The sequence below is a fragment of the Tenrec ecaudatus genome, chromosome 3 (genome assembly GCF_050624435.1).
Source record: "Tenrec ecaudatus isolate mTenEca1 chromosome 3, mTenEca1.hap1, whole genome shotgun sequence".
NCBI lineage: Eukaryota > Metazoa > Chordata > Mammalia > Afrosoricida > Tenrecidae > Tenrec > Tenrec ecaudatus.
The window spans coordinates 136,983,657-137,000,474 of record NC_134532.1 but is presented as its reverse complement, the minus strand read 5'-3'; the positions used below and the strand labels follow the sequence as shown (position 1 = coordinate 137,000,474).

The 16,818-nt window shown below is 42.1% G+C and overlaps 1 protein-coding gene across 2 annotated transcripts in view; it reads right to left on the bottom strand.

The window, feature by feature from the left end:
• Positions 1 to 16,818, bottom strand: part of MAPK10 (mitogen-activated protein kinase 10) — a 360,072-nt gene that overhangs the window by 14,964 nt on the left and 328,290 nt on the right. For both annotated transcript variants that reach the window (XM_075544072.1, XM_075544071.1), the window contains one exon: positions 1,224 to 1,287. In XM_075544072.1, the coding sequence (XP_075400187.1) occupies positions 1,224 to 1,287 (64 nt within the window). The remainder of the gene's footprint in view (positions 1 to 1,223; positions 1,288 to 16,818) is intronic.

Sequence of the window (16,818 nt, the reverse complement as noted above, 5' to 3'; positions counted from 1 at the left end):
TCTCCAATCTTGGATTTGAAAATCTCACCTCACTCAAATCCCAACAGACCAAGCTATGTTATTTTGTTCTGAAATCATCACTCCTTTTGACTTTCTTCCCGGCTAGAGTTAAATTTGAGTGTCTTCATGGCTGTTTATTTTACCTCCCCTAGTTAAATAACGTCTTGCTTTGCAATTCCTCATCATTCACATAATATCCTTTCTAGGTTTTTCTTTCTCCAGTTTCTCACATATTAGTCTGAATTCTCCTCTAGTGATGGGGCTATTATACCTATTTCTTATTTAGGGAGAAGCAAGATTTTTCATCTATCATTCAAAATCTTTAGTTCAACTACTAAATGGCATAACTAGGATAGTGGTATATTCTCAAGCATGACTCCATGGCCCACGGAAAATATTTTTTATTATCTTTGTAGTAAACACATTTTGCTTGTTGCTACCCTTTGCTTTAATTGAATGATTACCCAACTTAATATTTTTTCATCTATCGACTTACATTTATGAAATCCTTTAAAATCACTCAATAGCTCCTTCCTCTTGGATCCTACCTTTATGTTCCTCATCATTTTAGCCTGAAAATTTATTAGGAACTGTGTTTATTTTACTTGTGTTTACTATATACTGTGCTTTTTATAATTTTCACTGTTCTTTATCAATTTGACTTTTCTTTTTTTTTACCTTTAGTATATTCTAAATAAAATATGCTGTGGGAAAACTTCCATTAAAAATCAATGCATTTATTAATTCCCATTTTATTTTTGATGAGAAAATAAGTCACTTAGATACATATTTTTTTCATTCCCTGAACAGTACCAAAGACCAATAAATGACTGTATTTTTTACACATGTTCTATACCTTAATGTCTAAAACCACCTCAGATACAATTTTAATTGGATTCATTTTATATCATCATATTATGCACAAATAAAAAGTTTAACACTGAATTTTTTAATTACCTTAAAGTTTGCTTTTCTCTACAATAAACATGCATATGTTGACAAGTAGTACTATTTTTAAAGGTTTAACCATTCACTTCAATTTTGATCAAATGTAATGTTGCTATTCATATAGAAAGGCAGATGAAGTTTTAGAACCTCTGAAAATTTTCCAAGAAAGAGATAGCGATGGGAAAATTGTTAATAAATTATTTTAAAGGGACAAATTTGCATAAGCTTTCTGAGTTTTAATAGATCTAAAGGTTTACTTTAAGCAGTAGACACACCTTTCCATTCTTCAATGGTGTGTTCTCTTTCATCCAACTGCTTGTCATATATCTGAGGCGGAGGCTGCAGAGTAAAAATAAACAATAAATATTCTGTAATCACAACAACTAAGAACTTACCATTTCACTAATCTACCTTCCATTCATTGATTTTGGTAATAACCAGAATTTTCTATAAAGTATATGCACTGGTAAAGAGATGAAAATTTCCCCCAAATTTTGCGAAGAGTTATTTATGCTCCAACATTTGCTGCCGATGAATTAAAGACATCAGGCTCCACATCTTGAGCGCTCACTTTCAGGTACCTTTGGTTCAGAACCCGTGTCTACTCCACTCACAGCGGATCTTTAAACGGCAGACAAGACCTGTAATGGGAAGGCCCCAGAACTGCTACTTACTCCATTCACAGGCCCTGTAACAGAACATGCTGGAACTGTTCCAGATGGGATAAAATATAAGATTTTGCTTCAATTTTAAGTATTTGGACTACCTCTCAACAGGCAATAGTACTAATTCACAACATAGAGCAAATCATAGGTTATAACAAATCAACCTTTCATTTCTTTCTTGAGCCATCATGAAAGATCTTCATATATAAGTTCAAAAATTTTTGTGGCAAAAAGTGGAGTTACGAGGAAATGGGAGCTTTCCACAAATTTTTGAATCAACTTTGTATAGCCATAGTGCTCCTTAGAGGCAATTAAGATAAAATGCGTTCTTAGGTATTTTGGACAGTTTCTGGAGAAGGGCATTATGCTTGGTAAAGTGAAGGAGCAGCAAAAAAGGAAACCCCGCCCACCCCCCACCCCCAGGAGCTGGAATGACACATGGCCGCAACAGTGGACTCAAACATAGGAATGCTCTGTTGGGCATAAGGTCGCTATCCTTTGCATAACCCCTGATGAACCTCTCTTTAGGAGAAATAATGTAGCGAGGCTCTTGGTCTGACTTAGAAAGCCAGCATCCTTGTTTGTAAGCCAAATGCAGAGATGGAAATGGGTCAATTTGTACAAATCTAGGTGCCTTTTAGGAACAAAAATTCAAACTGAGTCAATATATCAATGTTACAGAGGTTAGCTCCAAATCAGGCCAAGTGACATGAAAAGAGAATTGAGGAAACCAGGAGTCCTGCCCTACGCCATGAGCCCAGAAGAACACAGCCAGATTGACGAGGTGGAGACAGCATTGAAAGTATTGTGGAATGCCCTTGGGATCTAACTAAGGGCCAAATTTCCACCCCATATGATAAACAAGTCTCAAATTATAGAAACATTATAATGTAGTGAGTGAATCAGTAAAGCAAAACCATTTCAGAAAAATTGTGAAACTGTCTAAGTAAGCTAGTGCAAGCCAGACTCTGCTTATGGGGAGACACTTTGCCAAGTGGCAGGTTGCCTCTTCTCTGCTTTGCCTCTTTCTGAGCACGTGTGATGCTCTGGTTTGGTGCCCCTCCAAGTGTGCCCTGTCCAGGATCCCTGCAGGACTCCATGTGCTTGCTGGGCTCTCAGAATCGCTCCACTCCCCAGTCCCAGAGCTCTGTGCATTGGCACCTCTTTCATCTGCTAGCAATAGATCCACTTCAGGATCCTGTCTGGCTGGCTTCTCTAAGCAGTGGATTTTTCCATTCAAGTTTAAAAATCAAATACGACTCATGAGTGGAGTCTCTGCCAAAGTTCATAAATGCCATCTCTGCTTTGCTAAGAGACTATTTTTGAGGGAGGTTTTCCTTAGCGTTTGGGACCACGGATGTTGTGGATGTATAAAAAGCGAAGTACATAGACTAACCACAAACAAACAACAATGAAATAAAGCCAAAGGCTGAATCGAGAGTTATCCTTTCAACAAATGAAGAGAATTGCTTTAAACATAGTCCGATTGTCGTTTCACTTGAAAAGGAGCTGCAAACAAGGGATATGTTCATAGTAGTTTGTTGAAGAGAAAAATGAAACATATAGTAGCACATGAACTTCAAGATGGCTACTATGTGATGGTATAAACCAGTAATTGGCCAATAGTCTAAAGATTTCAATGACCGGTGGTTCAAAGATCACAATGTTCTATTTAGATATGCACACACACACACACACACACACACACACATATACACACACGTGCGTGCACGCCTGGAAAGCAGAGAACCCGGTGTTTTATTAGCTAGTTCTCCATTCCTGATGTTCTTAAAAAGAAACTGTTATCTCTTGGTAGGTAGCCATCGAAATAAAAAGAAATTAGGAGCATGGACTAAAGAAAATTTCAGTAGGTGCTTATTGAGAAAGTATTCTAAGCGATATTAACACATCAGAACAATGTGAGATATAAGAAAATTAAAATTAGAGGAAATTCAGCATAAGAGGCCTTCAAGAAACCTAGACTTCCTTTTCTATTATTTTTCCAGGTGTGGATTATACTTCTTTGTTTCAATTCTTGAAGAAATTGACTCCTGAAATCAAATGAATTGAGTAAAAAAATGGCTTAATGCGGGAGCGGGGAGGGAGGGGGAAAAAAAAAGAGGACCTGATACAAAGGGCTTAAGTGGAAAGCAAATGCTTTGAGAATGATTGGGGCAGGGAATGTATGGATGTGCTTTATACAATTGATGTATGTATATGTATGGATTGTGATAAGAGTTGTATGAGTCCCTAATAAAATGTAAAAAAAAGAAAAGAGGAGAAAAAAAAGAAAATGATTAGGGCAAAGAATGTACAGATGTGCTTTATACAATTGATGTATGTATATGTATGGACTGTGATAAGAGTTGTATGAGCCCCCAATAAAATGATTTGAAAAAGAGAGAAAAGAATAAAGGTAAAAAAAAAGCAAAAAAAATGGCTTAATATGAAGTATATTTATTTCATATTGATTGTCAAGTACATGGACAAATTGTTTCAACTGAAATGAGATCAATGCATGTGAATAAGTAATATGGTCACTTTAATTAAGTATTAATATTTATTCATCTATTAAATTCATCCACAATGAAGGTTTTAGGCATTTAATATGCATCACATTTATAAAAAGTTAAGATTTCAGTATTTACATAAATTATGTGACTATAGACTTCAAGGAGCTTCCCAAGTTAGTGGACTAATATTATTATAAAACATATAATTAGTATATACTCAAAAACTCCAAACTCACTACCACTGAGTTGAAGTGGATTCATAGCAACCTTGTAAGGCAGGGGTGAGCTGCCTTCGTTGCTTTCTGAGACTGTAACTCATCAGAGGAGTAGAAAAACCTGTGTTTCTCCCAAGGAGCGGCAGATGGTTTCAAACTGCTGACCATGAAGTTAGCAGCCCAATGAGAAGCCATTCCACCGCCAGGGCTCCTAGATAAATAACAGATGATCGGGAATCGAATATGCATGTGGCAGCCCCGTGAAGAGGCCCTAAGAGAGGCTGGCTTTGGCTTCTAGGAGTAAATGACAGCTGCATTCGCTCAGCAAACAAGAGAAATGCCCTCTGTCTTTTTAAAGTGCATTTTAATGTCACCACTATTCCAAATATCCAGATGAAAAACAATTTAGAAGCAGAGAAGAGAAATACACCAAGTGATCTATGTATGCGCTACAGAGAATCTAGGCCATTGCCCCCGCAGAGGGTCCCATGGAGACATTAGGAGTTCCAAGCTTGGATCACAGGCAGTCACTCCAGGTGTCAGACATTCCAGCAGGTTACGGACACCTGGGTCACTCCAAATGCCTCCTCTCCACCTTCACCCTAAGGCACTGCCCTGGCAGAAATTACCTGAAGATGGTGATGAGGATGGATCCTGACTGGGGAGGGAAGCACACGCTAAGACAGGAGGGTTCTATGGGGGGTGAGAGGTAGACTAGAAGCATCCAGAGGTGGGGGTGGGCAGTCACTTGCCCACAAGAGATGGTAATTTGCGTTGCTGGACTGCCTACCTGCATGAAAAGAGGCAGTCAAGATAAAGGAGGAGGAAACAATGAGGAGAAAAGAACTACATATACTCAGAGAAACTGATTCGGGAAGTGAGATGGAGCATGGTGGTCTTTAGTATCATGACCTGGTGCAGATCATTCTCCTTACAGGAAGGAGAGCCACTTGAAGAACGTATAAGAATGGCAAAGCCAAATGTATGGCTGCATTGAAGGAAGATATGGCTGAAAGCTGAGAGAAGGATTAAAGAGCGCTGGCAAAAATCCAGAAAAACCCTTACATTTGCTTCCCTGAGGTAGAGAAAGCAAATATGGTAGAAGATAGATATTCAAGAGTAGAATGAATAAATTTGGTATGTTTTGGTTTTTGAGTGAACATGTTTTCCTGTGCTGGATAACTAGACAGATGGCCCGGAGGGTAAATGGGTGGTCACTCCACATAGTGACCGTGATGTGTCTATTAGAGATCTAAGGCTCATGGTGCTAAACCTTCTAAAGAAACAGAAAATGGAAAGGGGGTGGGGCATTGGTAGAGAGATGGGGTTAAGTGCTCTGTGGGCAGCTTGTCTTTTGAATATTGGCTATATGACCAGAATTTCCAAAGGATACCATGGGCTTCGGATGCGCAGCTTTGAGAATATCAGCAAAAGTATTTGTGGAAATCGGGATGGAGAATGAGCTCACCCGCGGAGAGGACGTGGAAAGAGTAAATGGTCAGAATAAGCCCCATTTTAGAGAGGACTGAACGCTGTACAAGGGAGAGACGAGTCCGCTGACAGGAGAGTGAACACGCAGAGAACTGTGGGAAAAGGAGAAGATTGTAGTGTTATAGAAGTGAGCAGCGAATGTCACACACAGGAAGGAATTCAGATTTTTGGCAGGTAAAACAAATCAATATTTTACCTTTAAAGACATTACAAAGATGTGATAAACAAACAGGCCTTGGGACCCTGTAAAAGGAAGAAAACTCATCAATACCCAGGTGAGCAGGATATCGGATTAAGGAAGAAGGAACGGCTGGACAAGCTGTGTGGTATCAAAAAGACGGGTGGTTATGAGGTTGTGGGAAGGGCTCCCCATCTCCCTTTGGGAATTGGTACATGAAGAGTACCTCCTCACCTTTGTCCCCCTTGAAAAGTAGGCCCATGTTCAGCTATTTATTAATACCCCATGAGTCTTAGTCAGAGGCAAACTAAGAAGCAAAGATTTAAAGAAATGAAGATACAAGGTATGCATTGATCTTGAAGTAGCATAGTTAATTAATGATGGATATTAGAAGAAACCCCAATGTTAAAATAATCCAGAGTAATTTATATTACATCAAACTCTGAAGTAAGAGGTAAACGCTGGTATTTAAAGGACATGTAATTATAAAACAAGAAATAGAATAAAAGCCAATAGACCAAAATTTGTTTTTAAATCTTTAAAAGGAGAAAAAAAATGCCCACAGACTGCCCACATATCCCAGTTGGTCTAAAATAGTTTCAGTTTTTGTTTATTGGTCTTGCAATTATTAGCAGTTCTCACTGCCTTCACTCTCACAGAGGTTGTGGTTTGGAAGACAGACTTCTGGGCACCCTAGGGGCTTCCCACACCTATAATGAGTTAGAACCTTGTGACCTCAGCGGCGGTTCTACCCTGTCCGGAAGGGGGTCTGCAAGCGGGCATTGATTCAATGGCAGTGAGTGTGGGTTTCTTTTTCACGTGGTAGTGCTGTGACGTGGCTTATGAGACGTCTGAGGTTATGCTAATAGGAGTAGGCTGCAAGCAACTGCATTGCTGTCTGTTTGTTTTTAACTACCGAGTTCTCAACAATTGCAGCTGCTCCCTTTGCTTCTTTAAAATATCATATCAGCATTGTCTTCCATTCCCCATTTTTAGGAATGTGGTGCTCAGCTATAAACTACAGCTCTGGGCAGACAGTACACAGAAGAGTGCAGTTCAGCATCACAATTTGGGATCCAGCAGTGTGCAGTCTGGTGGCATCCTGTGGATGTCTTGCTCCCGGGCCATGATGTCTTCCTGACGAGAGTCCTGCTCAAATCTGTAACTGACTGTCTCAGGACAAGCATGTTCTTGCTCATGCCTTCATTCATATATGTAAATAATGCTTCTTGGTTGAGAAAATTGTATAAATTGTCTGTTTTCTCACTTTGCAAGGTAATCTTCATTTTAACAGAATCATAGAATGTTGGGGATGAAAGGGGCTTCGAGCTTATCCAGGTCCCTGCTTCTTTAATTTACAAAAGTGGATCGGAAAATTCAGGAAACTTAAGTGGTTTGCCCATGACCACAGAGTTAATTAGTGACAAGAGTTGGAACTAACACTGATGATCGCTTATAGCAAAGGATGGAAAGAAGGCATTTTTATGGGCTAAAGAAATGTTCCACTGGAAATTCAACACAAACAAAAGACTTGCATTAATGATAAATTCGAGCCAGCCACATTGACTCTGTTCCACATTGCTATCAGTCTATGCATGTAGCTGGGTCTGGGAGCTACCAATAGTTGATTTTCCTACCTGCTTTCCATCAGCATCTCTAGGACAACATCAGGACCTCTTTAGACATGACCCTCAAAGGGATGTCAAATCGACATGGGAAATCCAAGTTGTACATTTATTTCTTTTATCCGTCTTTCAGCTGCAAACTAAAATGAAATGTCTATAATAGTCACTTGGGGGAGCATCTGAATGTCATCAGGTTGGTGTTTGTCCTTAACGAGCATGAGATAACGGCCCATTCTCTACACCTTGAAGGTGCCAGGGAGCACTCTCAGCAGCACTGCTTCTCAGTGGGGGGTGTCTCTGCTATCTCAGGAGCTGCATCACAGGAAAGGGTTACAGCTAGCTGAAAGGGGCCTTGCGTTCCCTTCTTGACCGCAGTCACTTTATGACTGCCCCAAGATGCAAGGTTTAGTGCGAGATCTTGCTCCAGGAAGGTAAATTTTTGACCAGATTATGATTTGAAACCAAATCAGACCAGAAAATGTGTTTAATAAAATGCGCCAAATTTGATTTCATCATTTCTTGAATCTATAGGCACTTATTGAGTTTTCTTAGTTTTGAAGCATACAAATCTTAACCGATTGGAAAATAACACATTAGTTATAGTAATTCTTATGAAGCACCAAAAAAAAAAACCAAAAAAAACCTCATGGCTCATTCATAGAGACCCCTGTGGGTTTCTGAGACTGTAATTGTTTATGGGAATCGAAAGCCCAGTCTTTCTCCTGTGGAGGAGCTGTGGGTAGTTTCGAACTGTTGACCATAGCACTGCGCCCTACATATGACCACGATACCAATTGGAGATGATGACCAGCTGCTAACTACAAGGTTTGAGAGAGAAGGAAGTCCTGGCAAGGTGCTTTTTGAAAATGTCAGGGCATGGAAACCCCTGCTTCATCTGATGCTTCCGGAACTGCCGTGAGCGGAATCAAGTCATTGGCAACCATTTCTTTGTTTGCTTATTTGTTATGTAGCACTAGAAGACACGTGCTTGTTTGTTTTGTTTGGCTCATGGCATGAATCAAGACTCGTGTTTCCTTTATTCTTTCCCACCACCACCAAAATGTCATACTACTGAAAGCACCAAGACTGTTCATTATGTGTTTACGGAATCATCTGAACAAACTGGCAAATTCAGAAGGTTATGATAACAATATATACAAATATCCTCAAAATGGGCTAACTCTAGTCATTGTCTAGAGTTATATGGTTTCTCTATATGTGACCTAATTATATAGCAGAAAAAATAAAAGCCCTTATTTCAAATTATCGAGATTGTGGGTCTTCTAATAGTCAACAAAGAGCAACCTGTCATCCGTTATGAGTTGAATTTTAAAAACTGCTTAGGCAAACCATAGGACCTGTGTCTATATTTTTTGAAAAAGAAAGAATGCACAATTTTGAAGGTCATACATTTCTTTTTAAAGTATTCCATTATGGGGCATGGGGTGGGGTGTTAAATGTGTCTCTAAAAACTAATCTGATTAATTCTTCTTTCTCAAATTGTCTTATCCTGGCTTTCTGGAAGCAGTGCTTAAGAAGCAGATCCTGGGCAAGGGATCATTTGGAGAAGTGTTCTTCAGAGAATCCTACAGAAAAGGGAAGGGAGGCAGGTGGGGAGAATGAGGTAGCTAATGACCTCAAAACAAAACAAAAACACTGCCACCCAGTCGATTTCAACTCAGAGCAAACCAAAAGGCAGGGGCTACACCTGCTTCCTGTGAGTTACCAAGACTACAGCTCTTTACAGGAATAGAAAGGCTCATCTTTGCCCCATGGAGCAGCTTGTGGTTTTGAACTGCTGACCTTGTGGTTAGCAGCTATGTAAGCCACTACACTGTTGGGGCTCCTCAGAGTTAGTAAGCCAGGAGGAGTCTTTTCAGTGCAGATGTCAGACTGGCTTCTGTTTAGAAATTAAGTGTGAGGTAAGACATGAACACCATGAAATTGGGTCACTTTTTCTAGAGTTTTTTTTTTAAGGGGTTGGGAATAATTGCCAGACTGACAAATTGAGTATTGAGAAGGCTGAGGGAGGACCAAAACTTTTAGGGAATTTGGTCAAATTATCTGGGTGAAAATAAGTGCCCTACAATGGGACATCCCCAAGGGTCGCAGGGAGGAGACAAGATAGTAAGGGTACACTATATCACTGTTGAAACATACAACTTTCTGCTAGTTCTTAAATGCTTCCTCCCCATACCCCCACTATTATGACCCAAATTCTACCTTACAAACCTGGCTAGATCAGAGCATGTACATATAAGAGCTGGAAACACAGGGAACCCTGGACAGATAACCCCCCAGGACCAATACTGAGAATAGCGATACCAGGAGGGGAAGGGGAAAGTGGGGAGAGATAGGGGGAACTGATCACAATGATCTACTATAACCCCCACCCAGGGCAATGGACAACAGAAAAGCGGGTGAAGGGAGACATCAGTCATGTAAGGCATGAAATAATACTTTATAAATTATCAAGGATCCAAGAGGGAAGGAGGGTTGGGGGGAGGCAGGGGAAAAATGAGAAGCTGATACCAAGGACTTAAGTAGAAAGAGAATGTTTTGAAAATGATGATGGCAACAAATATACAAATGTGCTTGACGCAATGGATTATGATAAGAGTTGTATGAACCCCTAGTAAAATGGTTTGTAAAAACAAAACAAACAGAAGAAGTGCCCTGACTGGAAGGTGGGGCGTAGGAGGAGGAGAAGGAGGTTTTGCTTGGATAAAGGATAGACCCCTCTTACTATTTGACATGATCCTTTAAAATGGTAATTTAAATGTTGGTGACATTGACCGTACTGTTGGTTGATAGGTTTGGGACTCAGGAAACTGTATGGGGCAATGCAGAAAGGTGAACCTTATTTGGGTCATTAAAATTAAAGTTAGGGTCAAAAATAAGATTCTGAGACAGAAGTGGACTTCGGAGACCTGTAGCTCTGGAGAAAGCAAGCTCAGGCAACACAGAGGAGAGGTCAAAGGGAATGATTTTACAGCAGAAATCCAGCAGGAAAAGCGAACGGTGTTGGAGAAGCCAGCGAGCAAGCTGAGCATGGGGTGACTGAGCTTATGACCTAGCATGTAGTGAGCCAGTTGACAGTGATTCACCACATCAACTAGTCTGCTTCTAGGTACAATGGCCACCTGGTTGTCTCCCAACCCCACAGCCTCTTCCTACAGAATGAAAACTTCTTTTCAAATGTATAAACCCTGACAAGGAAGGAGTACCTAGACATAAAACGTGAGCACAGTGTACTTGTGCTGGTTTATTAAGCTGTTGCCGAATGTCACATGCTTTTCACCACAGAGATTATAAATAAGGACACAGGCTTGTGCTTACATCTCACTTGCTGGCAATCTGACCTCGAAGAGTGGACGGAGTTGTGTGAACATTTGACTATCCAAGATGCATGAGACACCAAGTTTCTCTGGTGTGGGGCATCGTAGAGGAAGGAGTTTCCGTGTTGGGGGGTAAAATCGAGGGGAGGCCATGAGCATGCAGCGACAACAGATTTGTCAGAAACGTGCCTGCCAGGGTCTGGGGTGTCTCCCTCAGGAAAGGCAGAAGTGAAGTGGAAATGCTGGGTATGCTTGGAGAGAGCTTAGCCTGTGCGGCTCCTGTCGGGTCATCATCACTAAAGGACACTGAAAAAGAGGAAGGAGGCAGGGAAGGAAGAGATGTCCCCTCAGAAAAGAGCAAGGTACATGGTGTCCCTGAGGCTGTTCTGGTCTGTGTAACTGCCTGCTGTGACATTGTCTTCCCCCTTCTTCATCCTGGTCCTGTCCCTGCAACGTCCACGTCCATCTGTGATCTCATTGTCTCATATGTAGACAACCCACATAGGTTCAACAAACTACCAGTAAGAAGCACAGGCAATTGTAAAATCAAATCGATCTGATTTATTTCTTTGTGAAAAAAAATTATTGGGGGCCCATACAACTCTTACCACAATCCAAACATACGTCAGCTGTGTCAAGCACACTTGGAAATCGTTGCCCTCATAATTTTCAAAACATTTGCTCTCCACTTGGCCCCTTAATAATTTATAATTATTATTCTATCATATCTTAAACTGTCCGATATCGCTCTTCACCCACTTTTCTGTTGTCCATCCCCCCGGGAGGAGATTATATGTAGATCCTGTTAGGTAGCTAGCATCAGGGATGGGAAAGTCCATTGACGCATGCCCAGGAGAGCCAGCATAGGACAAAGCTGGATTTTCCCGCCAGTGGGCACGGATGGGTGTTAACCTGGATCAGCCCACCTGGGCCAGGTGATTGCAATTCAGCCAATGGGACCGACCTGGGGTCGTTCACCACAACTCACCCGGGAATCTTTGAAAAGGCAGGAACAGAGAGGAAAACTTGCTTTGGAGGAAAACTTGGGAGAGAGACCTTTGCATGACCCCGAGCAGTCTCTGCCAGGCGACATGGTCAAAGGAATCCTATGGGTACCGGGTAAAACCTGAAGCTTCTTTTAACTCTCATTAAATTCACTTGGATCACGAGCCAAGCTTCGGCGTGAATTCTTTCTCGTGCGGAGCCAAGGACTGAGATTTAAATCTAGCCCAGAGAGAGAGACCTTACAATCCTTGTAGTCAGTTCCTCCTTTCTACCCCACCTTCCCACCTCCCTTCCGGTATTGCCATTCTCACCACTGCTCCTGAAGGGGTCATCTGTCCTGGATTCCCTGTGTTTCCAGTTCCTATCTGAACCAGTGCATATCCTCTTGTCTAGCTGGATTTGTATGATAGAATTGGGATCATGATAGTGGGGTGTGGGGTGTGGGGAGGAAGCATTCAAGAACTAGAGGAAACTTGTGTGTTTCATCTATGCTACACTGCACCCCAAGTGATTTGTCTCCTCTCTGCTACCCCACACGTCTTCATCTTTTGTCACCCCTCAATGTCTTGTAATATACGCAAATTCAAAGCCCACTGCCATCAAGTTGTTTCCAACTTGCAGGGACCATCTAGGACCAAGTAGAACGACCTCTTTGGGTGCCCTAGGCTCTAAGTCATGATACGAGCAGGCACCTCACCCTTCTCTCATGAAGCTGCTGGTGGTTTCAAACTGCTGAGCTGGTGGTGAGAAGTCTCACAATTACTCTATTCTGCCATTACGGCTCCTGTATCACAGTAGACTTTTAATTTAAAACGCTGACTTAAATATATGTATATCTTTACTTCACAGCCAAATAAAGCAGTAGAGGATAACAAGAAAAACAATCCAAGGTAATGTCAAGTCTTGAGGGACCCTGAAAATGCTCTTAATGAATGTTACAGATGCACATTTCGCGTGTCTGCCATAGGGGGCCCAGTATGTGCACTGTATTGGGATACTGCCACCTTGTGGTTGGCAAAATGAAATAAGACCAAATAATAAAATATAAACGGAAATAAAATAAAAACCAGTAAGCAATAAATAGGTCATTAAGTCGAGCAGGGTGTGAGTTCATGGTTTTCATCAAATTGCTGTAACCCCGGGCTTCCCAATTATAGCTACATATTAACATCATCTGCGAATTTTTAGGAAGATGGATGCCTGAACCCACCGGGGGCTTCTGATGACTGGTTGAGGTGCAAGCTGATTGTAAGTGTACTGAGAAGCCCCTCAAGTGACTCTACTGCATCACTAACAACCTTAAGAGCTCCGATTCCTTAGTGATCAACATCAGCTCCTGTCAGTCACTAAGTGGCTCCATTTGTATACCTCACGCTCTCACTGCCATCAAGTCGATGCCAACTCACAGTGACTCGACAGCAAGTGGGAGAACTGCCCCTGTGGGTTTCCAAGACTGTAACTTGTATGGAAGTAGAAAGCCCCACTTTCCTCCCACAGAGCGGCTGCTGGTTTGGGCCCACAGCCATCCAGGTAACCATTACGCCACCAGGACGCCTTTCACTTGTGTAAGTGCAAGGGGAAAAAAAATCTTTGAAAACTTAACTTCCCTTAATCATCCATGGAAGAAAATTATTTTGAAAGAAAAGCATCATTTCCAAGATTAGGATTGAGGGACTTGTGATTTGTGAAGCACCCTACCTAGTGCCTAGAGTTGGTTCAGACTCAAGAGTCCTCAGACAGGGTTTGTGAGATCCTGTCCTGACAGCAGCAGACAGCCTCATCTTTCCCTCCCTCAGCGGCTGGTGAGTTAGATCCAAATCCAAATGGTTAGTCTCACCCTCAGAATCACCACGGCTCCACTTAGAAATTAAAATGTGCCTGATATTTGTATCTGATAACCAAGTGTAGTCTGCAGATCAGAGCAAGTGAGGAGAGTCTCGGAACCTCCGGATATGGCCATTCTGCCCACTGACTTCACGTTGATTCTGAATCAGGCTTCCTGAGGCTGTAAAACTTTATGGAGGCCGATAGCCTCATCTTTCCCCCAAGGAGCAGCTGCTGGGTTTGAACAACCAGAACAAGTCACAGGCTTCCTGAAACTGCGCTGGGCTCTGATACAAGTAGGTTGAGTGATCTTGAGCAAGTCACTGTATCTCATTTGCCCTTGAATTGTCAGCCGCAAAATGCAGAAGGGGGACCGATTGTGCGTAATGTGCAACTCTGTGTCTCAGGATAATTTGCGACTTCAAATTGCTAAGCTTTGGGTTTTCAAAAGCTACTAGTTTCTGCATGAGACACAGAATAAATTTATGCGAATCTTAATTATCTGGAAAGAGTTTCATATGTTGCTTTATACAAGAGGCAATATATTCCAAATGTATGACAAATATCAACCAGGTAATTCAGCAAACCTCTGGAGAACCTGCAGTGTGCAAAGCAATGTATTATAATGATTTATATATGGGAGCCACTAATGGTATTTTGGAGACATGGCGCTCACTAAGTGACCAGAGGAAAGTTAGTAATGCAAATTTTAATTATAATGTGAACTGACTGTAATTAGAAAGCTTAATTAAATAATGCTCTGGTGGTTTGATAAGGAAGTTGATGTCAGTTTTCTCTATTTTCTCTTCTGCTCAGATATGAAGTCACGAATATAATACCATTCTGCCATCAAGAAACTTAATCATGTTAAAATGAAAATTATTTTTTGTGTTCCTTGGAAATTAAAAGTTTTGATGATTCCTTCACAAAAATGCTCAGTCATTACACTACTACTCACCCACTGCCCAAGTCATAAATCTCTTTGCTCATTTTCCAAGCACATGTATTAACCAACAACGAGACCAGGGAGAGCCTCAAGGAGGTGGGTTGACACAGTGGATGTAATAAAGGGCTCGAACACAGTCATAAAGGACAGGGCAAGGGTAAGTCCTGCTGTCCAGAAGGCTGCAACATAAATGGGAGCCAGTCAACAGCACCCAACAGAATATGCTAGTCAGCCTTAACTTCTACCTCCCTAAAATTCTCAAGCCTAATTGTCTACAATCCTTATGGACTGGCAGCCTCTCCGGCGCCGTACTCAGGCAGCAATCACATCTCACCTACCTTTCTTATCCCTCCGCCTTGCTTCTTCTCATCTCCCTCCAGCACCGCATGCGGATACAGTGGGCTTGGAAAATCCAAACCTGAGTGTTGCTCCTCCACCATGCTAATCTCTCAGAAAAATGATACCATCCCATAACCTCGCTGAGAAATGGCCTCCTTAGCTGATCCCTATTTTTACCACCACAAAATTTTTTCTCATCCTTCGCCATTGAGACACCCCAAATGGCTTGCAATTTTCCCCATCCTCTCTTGGCATGGGCATTTTTGCAGATAGCCTCGTTCCTGTGGTGGTGGTGGAGGGAGATTTTTGAATATGGCTCTTCTACCCATGTCTCTGTGGCTCCCACCAAATGAGTCCCAAAGGGGACTCTGCAATTCGGTGTGCACAACACTCACAGAGAGGGTGGTCAGCTCTATTTACCAACTCCCCCAGCACCCTGCCCTCACTTCATGGATGAGCCATTTTGGAGGCTGGAGCAAAGAGAATCCCCAGGCCCATCTGGAGAGAACATTTGAGATTTCTTTCTGAAGTGGTCAAGGCACCAGAGACTGTGGCCTGGAGACTAAAGGAGAGAATAAAGACCAGAGGCCACGGCAGAGGAACCATGAGACAGAACCAAGAAGCCATGCTGAGACTATGCAACTGTAAGACAAAGGGACAGGAGGATTGCCTCATCTGCAGAGGCAGAAGCCAAGGCTGAGAGGCTAAGGACTGGAGAGACTTGGCTGCTGGTGGAGGTCAGAAGTTGCAGTGAGCCGGTGACTGGATCCTTACTGTTTACTCATCATGACTTGTAGTATCCTACTAACTTCCCTACTAAAAACCCATAATTGTGAGTTTTCTGTGGTCGCGGACCCAGCATTGAAGTAGAAGGATGGGGGTGCAGCTGTCTCGGACACCTGTCCTATGGCAACACAGGAGCCCCAGGAAGTCAGCTGCATCCTTGTCTCCTTGTCACTGCACCAGGTTTCACTCTTCTTTCTTTGTCTTTCTTCACTTGGAAAACTTGGGCTTAGCTTGCAAGCATCTACAGGTTTCCATGTGGATACTGGTCCCTCTGAGGAGTTTTCTCTAACCCGCATTCTTGAGCACAATGCAAACAGTAACTAACTTGATATAGTCATTACTTTGCTCACCATTCTCTTATCTTGGTGGATAAAGCTGAATTTTTGCTCTTGAGGAGATTTTAAAGTAATGGAGTTCTGGAGGGGTAGCAGAAACTGGACAATTTCAGCCCAGCGTGTGATATCATAATGGCATGTGGGAGGTACTTAAGGGAAATAGCTTGACTTAAATTCAGAGTAGTGGTAGCAATTCTTGCTGCAAGGCTTTCTACAGGCAAATGATAATGGACCGTAGCTTCAGTGGTGCATTATAGAGACGGGACTGCAGAGGGGCAGTGCCACCTGGTCCCACAGAGTCACTATGAGTTGGGATGGACACCATGGGAGTGAGAGAGGAACTGGGGGAAAGTAACCTACATCCACTACATGCCATTTGTACTCTGGGTCAGAAGCAAAAGGAGCAGGGACAAAGGGCCCTGAGCAGCCTTTCATCGGTAACATGAATCAATAATGATGCATTCTAGAGACACCTACCTAGAATCCTAGAGAAATTATACGCCTCCAGTTTACATAAAAGAATGGCTCCAAGTTATGAAGCCAGAGATATAGATATAGTGACAGAAATATATTGACAAGATTAAAAACCTGGAAAAACATAGGCATGCAC